This window comes from Chroicocephalus ridibundus, chromosome 7 (assembly GCF_963924245.1).
Source record: "Chroicocephalus ridibundus chromosome 7, bChrRid1.1, whole genome shotgun sequence".
Lineage (NCBI taxonomy): Eukaryota > Metazoa > Chordata > Aves > Charadriiformes > Laridae > Chroicocephalus > Chroicocephalus ridibundus.
In genome coordinates, this window is record NC_086290.1 from 11,677,298 (window position 1) to 11,693,713 (window position 16,416).

The 16,416-nt window shown below is 40.1% G+C and overlaps 1 protein-coding gene across 8 annotated transcripts in view; it reads right to left on the bottom strand.

The window, feature by feature from the left end:
• KALRN (kalirin RhoGEF kinase) overlaps window positions 1-16,416 on the bottom strand; it is a 527,586-nt gene that overhangs the window by 171,998 nt on the left and 339,172 nt on the right. For 7 of the 8 annotated variants that reach the window (XM_063341758.1, XM_063341761.1, XM_063341756.1 and 4 more), the window contains exons 16-18: window positions 10,543-10,709; window positions 4,297-4,416; window positions 1,723-1,941 (exon numbers count right to left, since the gene is read on the bottom strand). In XM_063341758.1, coding sequence (XP_063197828.1) covers window positions 1,723-1,941; window positions 4,297-4,416; window positions 10,543-10,709 — 506 coding nt within the window. The remainder of the gene's footprint in view (window positions 1-1,722; window positions 1,942-4,296; window positions 4,417-10,542; window positions 10,710-16,416) is intronic. The other variant, XM_063341757.1, reaches the window with a different exon arrangement.

The window sequence follows — 16,416 nt, forward strand, 5'->3', positions numbered from 1 at the left end:
GACAGACTACCTGCAGCAGTGAGTTTATGAGGCATTCAAAGAGTGAATGATCTTGGTCCTAAACATTTGCTGAATAGACACAACTAATGAACAAACTGGTGGGCACTGCAGTATGCTTGTCTATGACTTGGAAACAGGAAGAGAGACTGAAATGATAAATTACTGGCTATGCGTATTTTGGCCATTGTATTTGACTGTCTAAAGCACTAATGAATTCCTTAATGGTTTTCATTTCTCACTATCCTTTACCAGCAGTAATTCATTTCAATCTTGAATGCATCAGGAGCTGTAAATCTGTTTGAAACTCTTCACAGTGAAAGACATTCATTATACGGAATGAATTAATCTTAAACAATCTTAAAAATGCATTAAATAAATGACATCAAAAAGTGGCCCAAGGATCATCGACAGCCTCGATGTTAAGGATAAAATAATCACTTTCCATAATGATATGTTTAGTTGTGCTAAAAAAAACTTCCCACGTCTGGTTCTCTAATTGAGGAACTTACTGTGTGATAATAACAATAGAAAATTTAATGGAAATCACTGCTGCCTTTTGTATAAAACCACAGGTTCCTGCAATGTCCATGCTAAGACGAACTGCCTGGCTGCAGTAAATTACATCAGGCAAGGCTACTCCAGTATCCACACTATGACATTAATTCTCACTGACTGCAGTATAAATGGCCCCTGTTTGTGCAAGGGATGAATAATCCCACCGTACCAGCACCAAGATGGAATGTGTTTTGCAATTCACGGACATCTGGAATTAAGTAAAGTTTTCTTAACGTATAATGGTTACTGCTGTAATTATCTGGGTTGCAGACAGATTTAGGAGAAATCCCTTCATATCTTGACATCTTTTTCACCATGGTGGTGTTTAACTACTAGCGAAAACACTGGCTAGTACTGCTCACAAAGTAACAGGTAATTAATTGCAAGCAGTTCTCAAGGAAAAGCAGATACTCTGGTATCATGAGAACTTGATAAAAATGGTGGGATTTCAGAAATTATTCCCCTTGGAAAGGGGACAACTGAAAAAAAAACAACTTCAAGAATTACACTGCTTCACTGAAAACTTTAAGGTGAAAGTTATTGCAAACTGCTGCCTTTGTTTGGTTGGTTTTGTTACAATACTTGTCAAAGAAACGCTTTTGACTAGTTCGAACTTTGGTTTCCACTTGTGACTTAGCATTTCTATACCAATGGAGCTAATGTCCTTTCAGTTAATTTTGCCAATGCTGTGAGATCCCTTGCTGGCAAAAGACCCTCTGCACTCAGGGTCAGAGTAGAAAATCCACACCTACCAGCGCTGCGACATCCTGGAGTGCACTCATATTGATGTTTACCAGCTGAGAGTCACCAGAGGGCTCAACACTGGCCCTATTCAGGTGACAGAAAGGTTTGTACGCACCTAATGTGTGGATGTAGACATGCAAACATATGTAAAAAGACAAAGGGTGGCTTTTAAGGGCAAGCAGGGCTGACTGAAGCCACACTCTTCCTACTTTTGGGATTACTCAAGGAAAAGGGAGAAGAATGAGCACTGCTCCCTAGTGGTATTGGCAGAGCAGGTATTCGGAACAGTTCAAGATTTTGGAAATGTGGCAAGACTGCACCGCAGATCTTGGTGAGAGGCAAGACCTCCGAACCGTAGCCTGGGAGCTAAATCCCAGGCTGTAGCAATATGCTATGGCACAGATATGACACTGTTCAGCTCACCTGCTCAGAGGTTTTATAGAAGGCCACCGAGGCATTGACAAGTTTGAGCCTGTCCTCCATCTTCAGCATAAGCTGCTGCCAGTGCAGGGCCACCTTTTCAGCACACTCTCTGATAGCATCGGCATCATAATGTCCAGCCTGTAGCAACACTTCGGCTTTCTGCTGGACCTGCAGGGCACTCTGGTGTGTCTTCTGTAAGGAAGTGGCATGAAAGAGGGACTGTGTATGAGGTGAGGAAAGAGAGGTTGTATAGATGTGCCAGATGTATGGTAGAAAGGTGAAGCGAGGTGTGAGCATGGAGATGCGAGAGAGTGAAACATTTTCAGAGAGTTATCTTCAGTTAACAGTTACTTTCTGCAAAGCATTTTAGTTTCAATTATTCACACACATTTGCAACATGTTATTAAAGCTTGGGACAAGCAAGCACTGGCTAAGATGGGTTAGCTCCACCGATCTGCTACTGCCCCTTGGGTAACAACCCGGGGTGGGGTTCCCAGTGGATCCATTTTGACAACCCCGATGCAGGCACCTGCTGCGCTGAGCTCCCACCCAGCCCGTACTCAGTGCTGACTGCATCCCACACAATCTGCAGATACAAAAGCAAACATCAAAGAGTTGGCCAACTATGGGCCTAATCACCCTGACTTGACTCTTGCCAGGCAGTTTGCTGGCATCAACAGCTTTATTCATGTGTCTAATTGTCCTCTCCTGCCCCAGAAGACATGAAGATGTCTTATTAAATGTCATGAACGATATGAGAAATATCAGCCCCTACAAGACACATTTATGAAAGTCAGTTCACTCATATTAGAACTACAGTGTGCTACCTTTAAGGGCAGAGCTGGGGGAAGTCAAGCCATTTTCTCCAATGTTCCCCAATTTACTCAGTAGCCACTTCATAGGCAGGACCGAATTATCTTGTCCCATTCCCCAGCCTACACCAGCTCCTCTAGAGTAGCCAAGTGGCGGTTACACCTTCCTCTGTGTGTTGCTGAGAGGAAAATAGCCCCCGGCCCTTCACAGCCTCCTGGTAACTGTGTTCAGGCATGGTTTAGTCCAGTATTTGATTTTAACCTTCTGAACAGAAGCCCTGAAATCTCCCAAAGACTCCCCCTGTTCTGCATCCCATTTGTAACTGCTGCTGACAAATTCTCATGTGATACTTTTATGATCTAATCCTTGAACCTGGAAAGAAGCTTGAAATCATCTGGTAATACACTGATGAATAATGCAATGTAGAGAAAGCTATTAGCAAAAAAAAGGATTAATACTTGGCAGAAACATTTAGGAAGATGTTCAAGAACAACTGGTTAAATTTAATATCCAGCTGCTTTACTGATGTTAGAGTTGTAATACTTGTTTTAAATAGACTTTAAAGGATTTCAACTGAAAATCAATTCCACATCTAGAATGCCTTTAGAGAACAGTGTGCCCTGTGTGCTTTGCTGATCTCTTCCCCATATTGAGCTTTAAACACTTTAAATATTTAATCTAGTGTTTTCTCCCTTTGAAAACTTGCTTTCCCCTTACTGTGGCGTAACCCTCTTCTCCCTCTGTGATTTGCATTTACCACCAAATCCAAGCACTTCCCCAATGGCAGCAAGCTGGGATAACACAGCCAGTGGGTGTCTTGTTCCCCACCGCTGTCTGGTGACGGCTGCCAAGATGTGGTCAGCACAGCTTGGTACCAGCCAGCTCATACAGAATTGATGGAAAACTTCTTCCTTTTCCTTTAGGAGCTGCAACAGCTGCTCCTTCCTTAGTGTGAGTGGAGCTGAATCAAAATAGGTCATTAGCTGAGATTTAAACTCTATACTTACTAGCAACACTATAATGTATATTGACTTATTTAAAGTTTACCACAAGGCATAAAGACACTTCCCCCCCTGCCCCAAATCAGGCATCTCTTCAAATCTCCATTATGGAAATATTATTTTCATAGTTTAAAGTTTGGTTTGGTTTTGGTTATTTTCAATTAGTTTTCAAGGCCCAGGTCAAAGATGTGCTACTCCAGGGCAAGCAGGGGCAAAAGCTCCGTTTTGCAGGTAATTCTTAAAAATCGCCCCTCCTGCCTCTTCTTCAAAGTAAAGTTATTTGAGAATGTGGGTTTGAATGAACGTCTCTTCTGCTGTCAACAAAAGGAGAGCTGAATGAAACAAAGATTTCATGCGAAAGCACTACCCAATAACAAAGATATTCATAAATGAATGCTACGAAATGATCTGCAAATTCTGGATGTGGGGAGAAACCAACTTCACAGACTTTTCCCATTTTCAGATCGCTTTGCGAATTTTAATCTTATTTTTTTACCAAAGAAATTATCAAGAGATGCGTGAGTGTCATTTTCATGAACGGGAAGGCTGATATCTGACAGCCAAAGAATTACCTGCAGATGATAAATAGTTTATTTCACTATTAACCTCTGGTTGCGTTACAAGTTTAATGATTAAGTTGATTTTTTAAAGTTTTTATTCCTTCCCTTCCTTCAAGCAAGCAGCAATTAATACCACAGAGATAACCTTTCGTATGATGTTCACCTGGGAAGGAGAAACAAAATTAACTTATTCATGTTACCTCTATGGCCAGCTGAAACTGCTCATGCTCTCGCTGGAGCTGCTCGGCTTCAGAGAGGGAGCTTGCATTGACAAGGCTTGCGTTCAGCATTGATTCACCATTCCTGATCCAGCCAAGCACCTGTAAAGAAAGGATGTACTTATGGAAAAGGTGCTTCAGTACGAAGGTTTGCGTAGTCACCGATCAGAAAATCTTTCAGCCTGGCTTAACAAAAACGTACTTTGCCCAGTGTGGTCTCAAGCTGAATCAGTGAGCAGAAAGAAATCCTAGGATAAGGTCTTAATGACATAAATTCTTAGAGGGCAAAGATCTTACTGAAGAAGTTATTCCTTGAAGAATTAAACTTCCAAAGTATTTATACTGATATTTGGATAGCAAAGAGCTTTCATTTCCCAAGTTTGATCACAAAAAAGAATGTTCCCCTACGCAAATACCCCAGGGCAAAACCACAAAGCGTAATGAGGGAGATTTGAAATCAAACATAAAGGTCTCTCTCTTTTTCAAAATTCCAACTGGAATCATGGACCCCGCAACTCCTTTCTGCTCCCCTTGCCTGTGTTTCTTTCACACAAAGGTCAGAGCTTAGGGGTGAGGAGGGAATAGACACAGCTGGTTTCGTCTGACATGGGGTCAAGATGGAGTTTCCACCTGCACGCAGAGGTAGGAAGAAATCCCAGTCCTTGCATTTTATAGTTAGTCAAGAGGCTTTACTCAGGGATATTCAAATTATTTGTAGACATGCAATGCATGCTGTAACGACTGCAGAATCAAATCCTAAATATACATAATTAATCTATCAAGCTTATATTTATTCATTTAAGCAGCAACATTTTCTGCTATTTTAAGACGTGTTTGGAAAATTAGCACCCAGAACACACGTGCTATTTCTTCGCTGTGTTGTCTCAAAGCCTATTTTCTACCTGTGTGGGTGTCAAGTTATTCCCATAAAGACAGAAAGTTGCCGAATTCAATTCACAGATGCACAGGAAATTCTGACTGCCCAATCACTGCCCTAAATTTAGCTTGTGATTTACAAAGCTCCAAAACTGATTTTGCTGCAACAGTCTATACGGTAATTTCCCTTTTGTGCCATCATTTTCACCAAGTGATCCATTAAATTGCCTGAAAGAAATTGGGATTTTCTGTTGTTTTGGTTTTTATCCCTACATCATGTATCACCCTAGTTATAGCCATTCAGTTCCCTGTAGGGTAGGAAAATGAGTTTTCCCTAGGAGAAAGAAAGGGGAACCATCTACACATGTAGCTGACCCTAATTTGTGGAAAATTACATTCTACTCAATACAACAGCGTGGAAGATTTCATTTGTCAGCTTTCTCTCTTTCATCAGCAGGTGTTATTGTTCCTGTGGGAAATGCAACAAAGATTTAAAGGAAAAGAAATCAGGTTATCATATGGCAATCTTTTTGGCTGGCATTTTCTATAATCCATCAGACAAGAAAGCTACATTATTACCGACTACGTGGTACCAAAAGCTGAAGTTAACCAAAGGATCACCGTGTCTGGGAAAGGCTGGAAGTGAGGACATCATAAAGCAAGACACGCTTTCACATTTTACATACTGTGATATATCCTGGCTTGGGCCATTTAGAGTGTAGAAAATACTGAGTATGTATGATAAAAATGCAGTAGCTTTTTTTTTTAAAAAACAACACAACAAAAAACAATACAATCAGGGCATGACAGGGTCCTCTTGGGTACAGCTTTCATTTGAGCTGAAATTTTCAAAACCTGCCACAGAGGTTTTGATGGAGATTTCACATAAATAGCTGAGTCTCTAAATAGTAATAAAATCACTGGAAACCTCAGTCTTAAAACAAAGCAACTCAATTAGTGAAAAGCTAATAGGTTGAGTAAGGAGGAAGGGGAACCATACAACCGAAAGCAGCCAGGTTTCTTCTAGTGTTAATGATACATGTGCATTCTTGTGTACAACTGTCTTGTTGACTAAAAAAATATTCAGAGTAAAGCAGTTCAGGTCAGGCTCCGATGGACAACATCTTGTCAGCAATGCTGACAGCACTCTTCTTGACCAAGGCTGCTGCCACCCCTGAGCTGTGCTCCCCCCGCCTTCCCCCAGAGCGTGGGTTCAGGCGCTCGCTGTGGGGCTCCTGCACTCCCCCTTCCAGGCCCATGGAGCACCCAAGCACTAGCAAATTTGCTTGAAAGAATTTAAATAATGATTCCATTTTACTTCCAAAACTCTAACACTTAAACGTCAGGGCCTCATTTACGATTGCATCATCTTTTTCCATAGTAATGTTTTTCTCTTAATTTTTTTTTTCCCCCCTCTTCTTTTGTGTGTGGATTGTTTACATACAGTAAGAAAAATTTCAGTTGCATACCCAACTCTTAAGAGTAAGTGCAAAACCCAGTCACCTGCAGAGCCTTTCATTGTGTCACTGGTTTGTAAGTAGACTGTGAAATGTCTGGAAGAGAGCATTTACGCATTCGTATCTGGTTTACAAGACCTGCTCACAAATTGACTCCTACTTATATAGCACCTAATACCTTTTCATTACAATATATATAGAAGCTGCTAATATAGCACCAAGACACTTCTCTGATCATTTCCTGTATTAATAGATTCACCATTATCTGCCAACGTGCAGACAGGCCAACAGCAAAAGAGTTTTAAACAGACATTTCCAACAAATTACAGATTTTATCAACTTTGTAGAAGGAGTGATTAAGTAATTCTGGAATTAAATACATCTCCAAAGACTCTTTTTAAAAGCCCAGCTTTTTTTTTTTTTTTTAACAATCAAGAAGGAAAAGCGCATTGACAGCAACTTAGATTAAAGCCACTTGCCACGGGAGGGCAATTTCACTGCAAGGCATGGGTTGTCTAACATGGCAACCACCACAGTTCTGAAACAACTCCCACCTTTGACTCCAATTTGCTTAAAACAGTGTACTTCTGCATATGGCTCCTCTGAAATTAAATAATAGTACCAAGTTTTTCTACAATTCATACCCCAAAACTCTGCCACCTTCACTGAGCACCAAATCAGACCTTACAAGAAAAACAGAGCGCGAGGCACTTCTTGCGCAGACTTCCTTAAGAAATGAGAGCTCTGCGTCACACAGTGTTTCTGTCTGCTGGGTTAGTGTAGTCCAAACACCTGCCTTGATGTTTCTAAAAAAAAGACTTAAGGCATTGCTAATGATACCTGTCAAGTTACAGTGGAAAAGATTTTTAAGTTTAAAAAGCAAAATGCTGTAAGTGAATCTTCTACAACTCTAGACCTTTTGCACCTTCTTTGAGAGGCTCTTACTACCCCAGACACAACCACCAGCAAGGACATCTTCTGCTAATTTTAGCCATGTTCAAAACTGCATCAGGTTTCCAGGAGCTCTGTGACATTAGATTGGGAAAATACTCAAATATATTCAGTGTGTCTCGAATGACTACTTCGCATCATCCTTTGGGCATATTCATCTGGAAGCGAATCTAATGCCAAACAGCAAAAGTGGATGGGTAACAAGCACATGAAAAGGAATAAATACATTTCAAAACAACCTGGAAAATAAGTGTAGTGGGACACTGTGAGGATATCTGGGAGTAAATTAGGTCAAGTTCAACACTTATCAAAAAAAGAAATAAAACACACAAACACAAAATAAGGTGACAGGGAAGCCAAACAGCTGCAAGCGCAGCATTAGAGAGTTTGTTTTTTAAAGCGATCTCCACAACTCTATTCTGCTATTACTTTTATGTAAGCAATCCAAGCTCTGTAGTTTCTGTCGGAAATGAGCGGGATTCAAATGAGGGGAAATCAGTCTTGAGCAGGATCCTTCCTAATAACAAAGAGTTTGTGAATCACTGATCTATACTATTTCCCCTCTAAAGCAGTTCGCAGAACATCTCATTTGGAATTGTTCCGCTTTAATGGCCTCAAACTTTGATTCATTGTCTTGGCATTCGAACCCTTGGTGCATATGATATAAAGCAGAAATCCCTGGTAAATGAGACTTAAATAGATAGAGACAGTTAAAAGACTTTGTATTTCCATAAGCCATTATATCAAAATGCAAACACATGTACATGTAGCAGCCTTGACCAATTTTACTATGTCAGCAGAACTTAACCACGGCTACAGAAGGTGTCTTGCGGCAACCACATCTCAACTGATTCACAAGAGTGAGAGCACTTCGGTAATGAGATCATCCATCGTCTCAGATGCACTGAAAAGAAAGTGAAGGAAATCTGGACCAGACTGGAGATGAACTACAAGCCAAAATCAATATATTTCCCAATTTCACTGAACGGTTGGGAATATGACTCATCAACAGGAAACCAAAGAGATAGGGCACAGATATATTAACTTGTCTCTTTCTAAGGGAAACTGTAGCTGTGGTAATTTATAGGTTAATAAGCAAAGAAGTCCTTAGTATTCAGCTGAAAAAATAAAATGACTCTTCACTATTGGTTTCCTGAAAGGTCCCACAGTAATGAAGGCTCTGATGGTCCTAAGCTCTGTTAAGGAAATACTAATTCAAGGCAGCTGTTTTCCTCTCACAAGCAAGTATTAGATAGTTCAGTCCTAAAACCATTTCCTTTGGTTAGATTTTGGGTTGTAAAATTGTTAAGGCCCAGCAGATAATTGATAATGAGACAAGTAACATCAGGTACCTGCAGAGAGTGCTAGACTGCCACTGTATGGCTCCAGGAGCAGCCACAGGGCTGACCTACTGGCACTTCATCCTGGTCAAGTGGGCTAGTGACACTTGGTCAGATAGCGATAACCTGCTACACATATCAACTCCTCTCTATTTTCCATCATAAGTTAAAATATCTCTACTTCATCATAAATCTACTGCACAAAACTCCAAGCTCAGCTACGTTGTGTGTAAAAAAACTTTGGGAACCTATGGAAAAAAGGGATACACTTCATAATCGTATGAAGGTGGAAAAAAGGGATATACTTCATAATCATATTAAGGTGGTGATTATGAATATCACGGAGTCTCCTTTTTTTTTTTTTTCCCTTCCCAGAAGAAAGGTCAAAGCACTTTATAGAGCTCTGGAGCTTCATGAGGAGTTGGCCTTCAATTATCACAAATGCAAAATGACTACATTTTAAAAAAAATTTAGTAGAGTTCTGTGCTACTTTCATTTAGGGTTGGCAAAATATTCACACCAAAGTGGACTTTGAAAGAAAATGTATGCACTGGTGTTGGTGCTGCCAGCTTCTAGCTTGAGAATCATCTGAGAATGAAGGGTTTTTTGCTAGCTATGTTAAAACAATTCAGATAAAGCATCACTCAAATATTCACTTTTGAAGAAAGAATAACTACGATCATGGGTACTGAGCACTCAGTATTTGCCTATTTTTTATTTTTTTTAATAAACAACAAAGAAGCAAATCTTTTTCATGAACACCTTACAGTATTTGGAAAAAGACACCACAAAACCTCCTGCATTTGTACTGGTAAAATGGAAACCCAAATATTCCAGGTGTCTGGAAAAGGCTCCTGGTTTTCCTAACGAAACCAAGACCATTCTGTTGAAATCCAGACATACACTGAAGTGTGAAGCCACCTATGGATTAGGAAGCAGGAAGTATAACATTATCCTGTGTAGCAAAGGAAAACAAAGAAACGTGAGTCATCCAAATTAAACATCAGGGAAACCTAGGGAGGCAGAACACAACTGCCTACACTTGAATGAAATCTGGAAGAAAGGCAATGTAACAATACTAAAATGGCTAAAGAAGTCCAAGGATCTAGAAACCACAGACAGAATACTTTATCCCACCCAGATGATGTTAAAGATTCCTGCAGCTCAACAGATGTATAGCAATAAATGAAAAGGTGAAACTATTGTAATGTCATACTTCGATCTCACAACTCAGTTATCCTTTGCTTTGGGCCATTTCTCAACAACAGCTTAAGTCTGGATCCCAAATCATATCATTATATTCCCAGAACACATGGGAGTTTGAGGCAGCTTCTCCAGCTGAGAAGTTACGGGGTCAGTTTTGCACAGACTTCCCATAACTATTCATGAAGCCAAATACATGCACACCAGAGGGAACAGAGCCCTTCGTTATTTGTAAAGGGTCATGCTGCAATCTGTCAGCAAATCAAGTACTGTTGAGGAAAGGGGGATTAAGATTGTTCACCTAAAGGTTTGTGACTCAGCAGAAGCTGGTTTAGCAGTTTGCATATTTGTAATGGCTGAAAACCCATTTAAGGCCCTTAAGTGTGGTTAAAACCTCTCACCTGCTTGACTTCAGCCTGTAGGTGCCGGAGCTGTAGGCACTGCTCTAACCTCTTGTGAGTTTGGTCAGCATTAAGCTCCAGCTCATGCTGCTTCTCATGAAGGAATTCCAGCAGTTCTTGAACCTGTGTCGCAAGATCAATGTCTTTTTCACAGATCAGCTCAATGCCTGCAACATGCAGAGAGACAGGTCATTGCAATTATTTGAAATTTCAGTTGTTATAAATGCAACCTTCAAAATTTTTTGCCACCTAACATATTGATTTGCAACTCTCTGAATAATTCTTTCTCACTAAATTCTAACATGTAGTCTTTGGCTTTCCCAGTTTCCTGTTCTGCATCACTACAAAGTAGTGGGTTTTTCTACAAAGTAGCGTTTCTCTGGTGATCATTGCCCACCTCACCCATCAGCATCTGGCTAGTAGGACATGATTTAACCACAGCCTTGCTTAAGAACTTGCATGAACATCAAATAAAAAAAGGAAGAAAACCTCTCCCTTTCTTACAGTAATTCATTAACTTATACTTTAGAAATGCATGTTGAAAAGAACTTAGAAGAGAAAAAAGATGAGGAAGAAAATAGAAAAGTGAAATAAAGGAAGCAAACTGTAGTCGCCAGATCTGCAGTAGTTCTACAAGTCCATGGAACTCCACAGTGCAAACTCTTTTTCCATCTGGGCACATTAGAGAATCATTAACAATTTAGTATAAACCAGCCTATAGTTCATTCAGAATTATTCCACAGCCTGACTTTCATCCAATCCTCACATACCAGAGAGAAAAAGTGGCTTAGTACCACATTCCCCATCCCCTGCATCCTGCATGAAATTGATAAACCCAGGAATGACCTGCTCTGATTTCATAGCTGACTCTGACTTGAGCAGGAGGTTGAAATAGAGACCTCCCAAGTCCCTTCCTACCTCCTGAATTTTCTTATGACCCTACGAGCCTTGTGTGTAGTGGTTACGTGAAATACAATGCAGAGCTTCACATCTTCCTTCTTTATTACACTGGTGCGATAGCATTACTGGGTACGTTATCAGCGTGATTGTGAAAGTTTGGCCTGGAGGAAATATGAGGTCATTCCACGTTACTGTAATCCCTGTGATTATAAACTAATAAAGACTCAACTCTTCCTCTATTGAAATCTACTGGAATTTTGCCATTGGCCTCAATACAGGGAGGATCAGGAACCTAATATAAAAATAATGAGATTGTAGTAAAGTTGAGAAAACACTACACTTTTCTCCAAAGCCATTTGATTTCATGGAATAATAGGACATTTAAAAAGAAATGTGTTAATTAGAAGCTGTTGTACAAAAGCTTTGGACGCTATTTTAAAAGCCCATTTAGAAAGATGCCTTTTCTTTCCCCTTTATCCTCCTCGGAGACTCATGATTTCCATTCTCTCACAGCGATATCTACGGAGGACAGCACACAAAATAAATATGACTTTATGATTGACCCTATCCCTTTTTTCCTGGTTTCTTTTATCAGAAAAAGCACATTGGTTTATTCCCTTTCCCAGCCAAAACAAAACAGTTTCTTCATTACCAAACAAAGTGGAATGGCCCCTGGCTTCCCATTTAGAACTGGAAATTTAATATATGTTTCTATTCTTGGGAGTGAAGTTCCTTTCAATTGCCAGACACCAGGCATTGTTGCTACAATTAGCCTGCATATGGTTCCGTATCCTCAGGACATGATGGCTTTTTGTATGCTTGACTTCACCACACCTATTCAATATTAAATGCACAGTTTTCCTTCGTGCACACTCAGCTGGTATGGTTTGGATTGTGCTAACTCATCAGCAGCAACCAGTGAACTGCCTGGGATGCTATCCAAGGGCAGCCTGCGCTCCCCATGATGAATGATCTGCCCTTTCCTGCTTGTCATATGTCACGCAGATTTATTCTACGGTGCCAGCACACGCGGCGAGAGCACTTATTCTTCTCCAAGATTGGTTTGCAAAATAGAAAGCATCGTTTTCTGAACAATTTCAGACATTTCATACACATTATCTTTACATTGTGTTTTGAAAAGCACAGCTGATTTTCTGATAAACCAAACTTAGTTGCCATTTTCTTCTAACATCTCAACCTGTGCAGCAGATGCCAGGTGAAGGATAACAAATTGAAAATGTTCTAAAAAAATATTATGGAAAAGAGTACCGGGCCACACGAACTTCCATCCTACAAAGCCTGAACTATTTGCAATGTGAGATACTATTCAGTGTAAGGAAGGGGTATTGCTTTTTGACCTGCACAAAGCCGTTTTGAAACTGCTTTGAACATGTTCTTAGGCTGAACTATTAAAAGCCTGTGACAGGAAAATTTAGTATCCTCTTCCTTGCAATATAAACTATAGTTATAACTAACTATAAATGACATCACAAACAAAATAGATTTGCATTTCCCTTTTACACAATGCAATGGTGGGAAAAGACGTGAATGATGTTAGCTCGATAGCCAGGAAACAAAAGGACTTTGAATTTTCCCCATAACAAGTAGGGACTGCGTACATTTCCCCAGCATCAGCTTTGCAGTGTATTTCAGGCTTGACTTCGACAAATTGCTTCTAAGACACCAAAAGGTAGCTCTGTAAACCATGAGCAACTCCTAACTGTGGTGCTCATTATGACAATGATACTGGCAATGCAAATGGACTTTATAACCAAATAAATCCGTGCAATCAATTAATCAGCTATTAGAGTGTAACTACTTTTAGAATCTCGAAGCAGAATGACGAAGGTGCGTATGCTAATGAATTACATGAACGCATCATCACCGCAGCTCAGGTCGAGGCGTTAAATCGCTGCTGAATTATGATCCTAAAGTTTCCATAGGAAATGGATTTCTCAGAAATGTCCGAGCTGCCACTTTTGGAAACACCAGGCACTTTCAACATATCAAGTTAGACACTCAAAAAATTAATATCCATTTTTGTGAATGTTCGCCCACGTATTTAACTTTGTGATCAGCAGCAGAGCTACAATCCAACTGGAAAGATAGAAGATAGGTTCATTGAAATAAAAAGGCCTGGCTTATTAAAAAGTCCAGTCCTCTTGAGAACACTGTAGTAATAGTCTCTAAATGGAAATGTTTCCTGAAGGACACGGATTTTAGTAAGACATGAAGACAATTTGAAAGTACTGCAAAATTTCAGAAAATACAACCTGACTTCCAGATTTACATATCCCCCAATAGAAACAAACATTTCATTGAACAATAATTATTCCGATGCTGAAAACAGGCTGATCCAAACCAGGCTCACCCACATGTGGTGGAGTAATGGAAGGAATTATGGGAACAGAACTCTGAGCTGTATGGAGCTTTGGAAATACTGGACTTGCATAGATGCCTCGCATGTAGGGATGCCCTGAATATCTGCACAGAGTCTGATCTGGTGCATCACGGGACCTCTGCATTGTCCCAACACGACAACGTTCACAGGGATTTCCAGACACTCCATAGCCTGGTAAGAATCACCGTTCCAAATCTTCACCAGACACGCAAAAATCAGGGGCAAATTTTTAAAAAACTTCTCCTACCTCCACGAGATTTCCAAGTGAAAAAGGTATCATGCATGGGAAAACCTGGATGTAATTTTATCTGACAGACTTACTAGCTTAAAGACCTCCAAGCCAAATGCCAGAGTAATCAAAACTGAATCCGTTTCCTGTGTGACATGATAAAAAGAATAAAGCTCAGAGAGAATTATAGGAAAGGGGGGAAACTTGGTCAATTTAGAGTGCCTGGTTAGGTAGAATGTGCCTGAAAAATCACATTCTTTCTGGCTTTATCTTCTATGGCTTCAGTTGAGTTTTGATTGTAGCAGTGGTGACACTGTACAATAGGAAGCAGCAATAGCAGCTGATTTCCCAGAACCCCTGCAAGTTCGCAGCTCTGCCAGTAAGAACAATCATCACTTAACTTATGCACTGAACGACTATGATATAGGATTCAGGAAGAGGGAGTAAAACTAAATGAATTTTTTATGGAGTATAACTGTCCTTTATTGAAATAAGAAACAGTAGGCTCCCAAGAGCAATCTCTCTCCCTTATTTCGCCATTCTCCCAGCATTTAGCATTCCATGCACGGCAGACATGACCATTACCTTTGATTAACTACACTTACTCTACATCCCCATGAGGATTCTGCTTCCTTGCCTTTGGGAGCAATGGATTTTTATTGGGTAGGTTTCATAGAAAGTGATCTTAGATAATCTTATAAAAACATTTTAAAAGTCACTTCATTTAGTTGCTAATCTTTTGTCTGCAATCCAAAAGAAGTTGTTTCTAACTTCTTGACAAATACAGAATATTTATTTTTTTCCCCAAAATCAGTCACTGCCACTCCCAACTCTGCTCTGTTATGGATCATATTCTTTACCCCCCATGGATTCCAACTCATATTACGATTCTTTCAGGATTAAAAAAAACCCAAAACAACAACAACAAAAATAAAACACCAAAAAAATGCACAAACCCCCCATCTTAACTGATGTATTAGGACAAGTTTTCTACCCCAGAAAGCAAGGGAGCTGAAGCACAGGACCAGGCGTAGTGTGGGCAGATCTCACAGAAGATCACGCACATGGTTCACGCAATGCACGGATTGTCTAGTTCACAATATACTCTTGTGGCAATCCTTAAGCCTCTGCTGAGTGCAGCTTGCCAAATCAGGCTGAATACTGCCACATTTTTTTAAAGGTGGGTGCCTAGAGGTAAAATGTTTGCTAAAGAATAAACCCATAAAAATCCTTTTTATTTTGAAAGTGCAAATTGGGAGGGAAAGAACAGGACTTGCTCTTGCTTTGCACTCTTTCCAGACGTTTAAGAAGGTTAAAGCACTTTACAAGTAACATTCACTTCTGGACTTTATGCAGTGATTAATCTGAATTATGATATTCCTTCTCCAAATGCAAAATGCGAGGATGCAAAAATCCTGATTCATAGGATGTCTTAGAAATAGGATCCTACTGCTGAGAAGCAGAGTATAAGTATCAGACAGAGTCCCCATCAACATGAATCAATTCTGTCATTTAAGAGCACATGCCAAAGGGGTTTTTTTTACATCCAAGTTGCTACCTTTAACTTTCAAGTGCACACTGGAAAGGAAAATTCCTGTATGGTTCATCATATTCTCTTTCTATCCAAAATAATTCCAATTAGAGCTGGCTGGAAACAAGATTTTCACTTCATGACTGCTTTCAGAGCTCTCATATTTGGATTCTTTCCCAGAGGGTTCTTGGATAACTAGCTTCTTTCTCCCCTCACTCCTCTCTCTCCCCTTCAGGCACGTCTGCACCCTGAAATGTGGCACAAGGAAAAGGTACTCAAGTCTGCGCAGAACGAAGCCAGAACAACTGGTCAGTTTGCCTCTCAATGAAGTCTGACTGCAGAAAGGTTAACAAGTTCTGGAGTCTAGAATGATTAGACTTCATCCAGACCTGAGGTCTGACCAGCCAGCTAAAGTATCTGTAACTCATGATTCCCTGCAGCTCCTGTTTCTGAGCTGGTGCAAGGACAAGCAGCTACCAGTGTAACTTGTCTTGCCCTCCCCTCTCCATCCACTTTGGAATTGATCACAAGTTCCACCCTGCAGTTTCTGAATGAACTTTGCAAGTCAGTTTTATTTCCTCAATGAGTTTCAGTCTCAAAGAAACAGCAATTTTTGACATGTAGTCCTGAATCAAAGAATTCCCAAAACTTGTGGGACAGTTCTGGGAGTGGACAGACAGGTATTGCCCATACTTATGCTAAAAGCTGATGTATTTGGTATTTATTGGGGTATTTTTGCTTAATATGCATTATTTTTTTGGTTTGATTTGTTTTTTTGTCTTTTTCTCATGTGAAATAGAGATCAAATTGTTC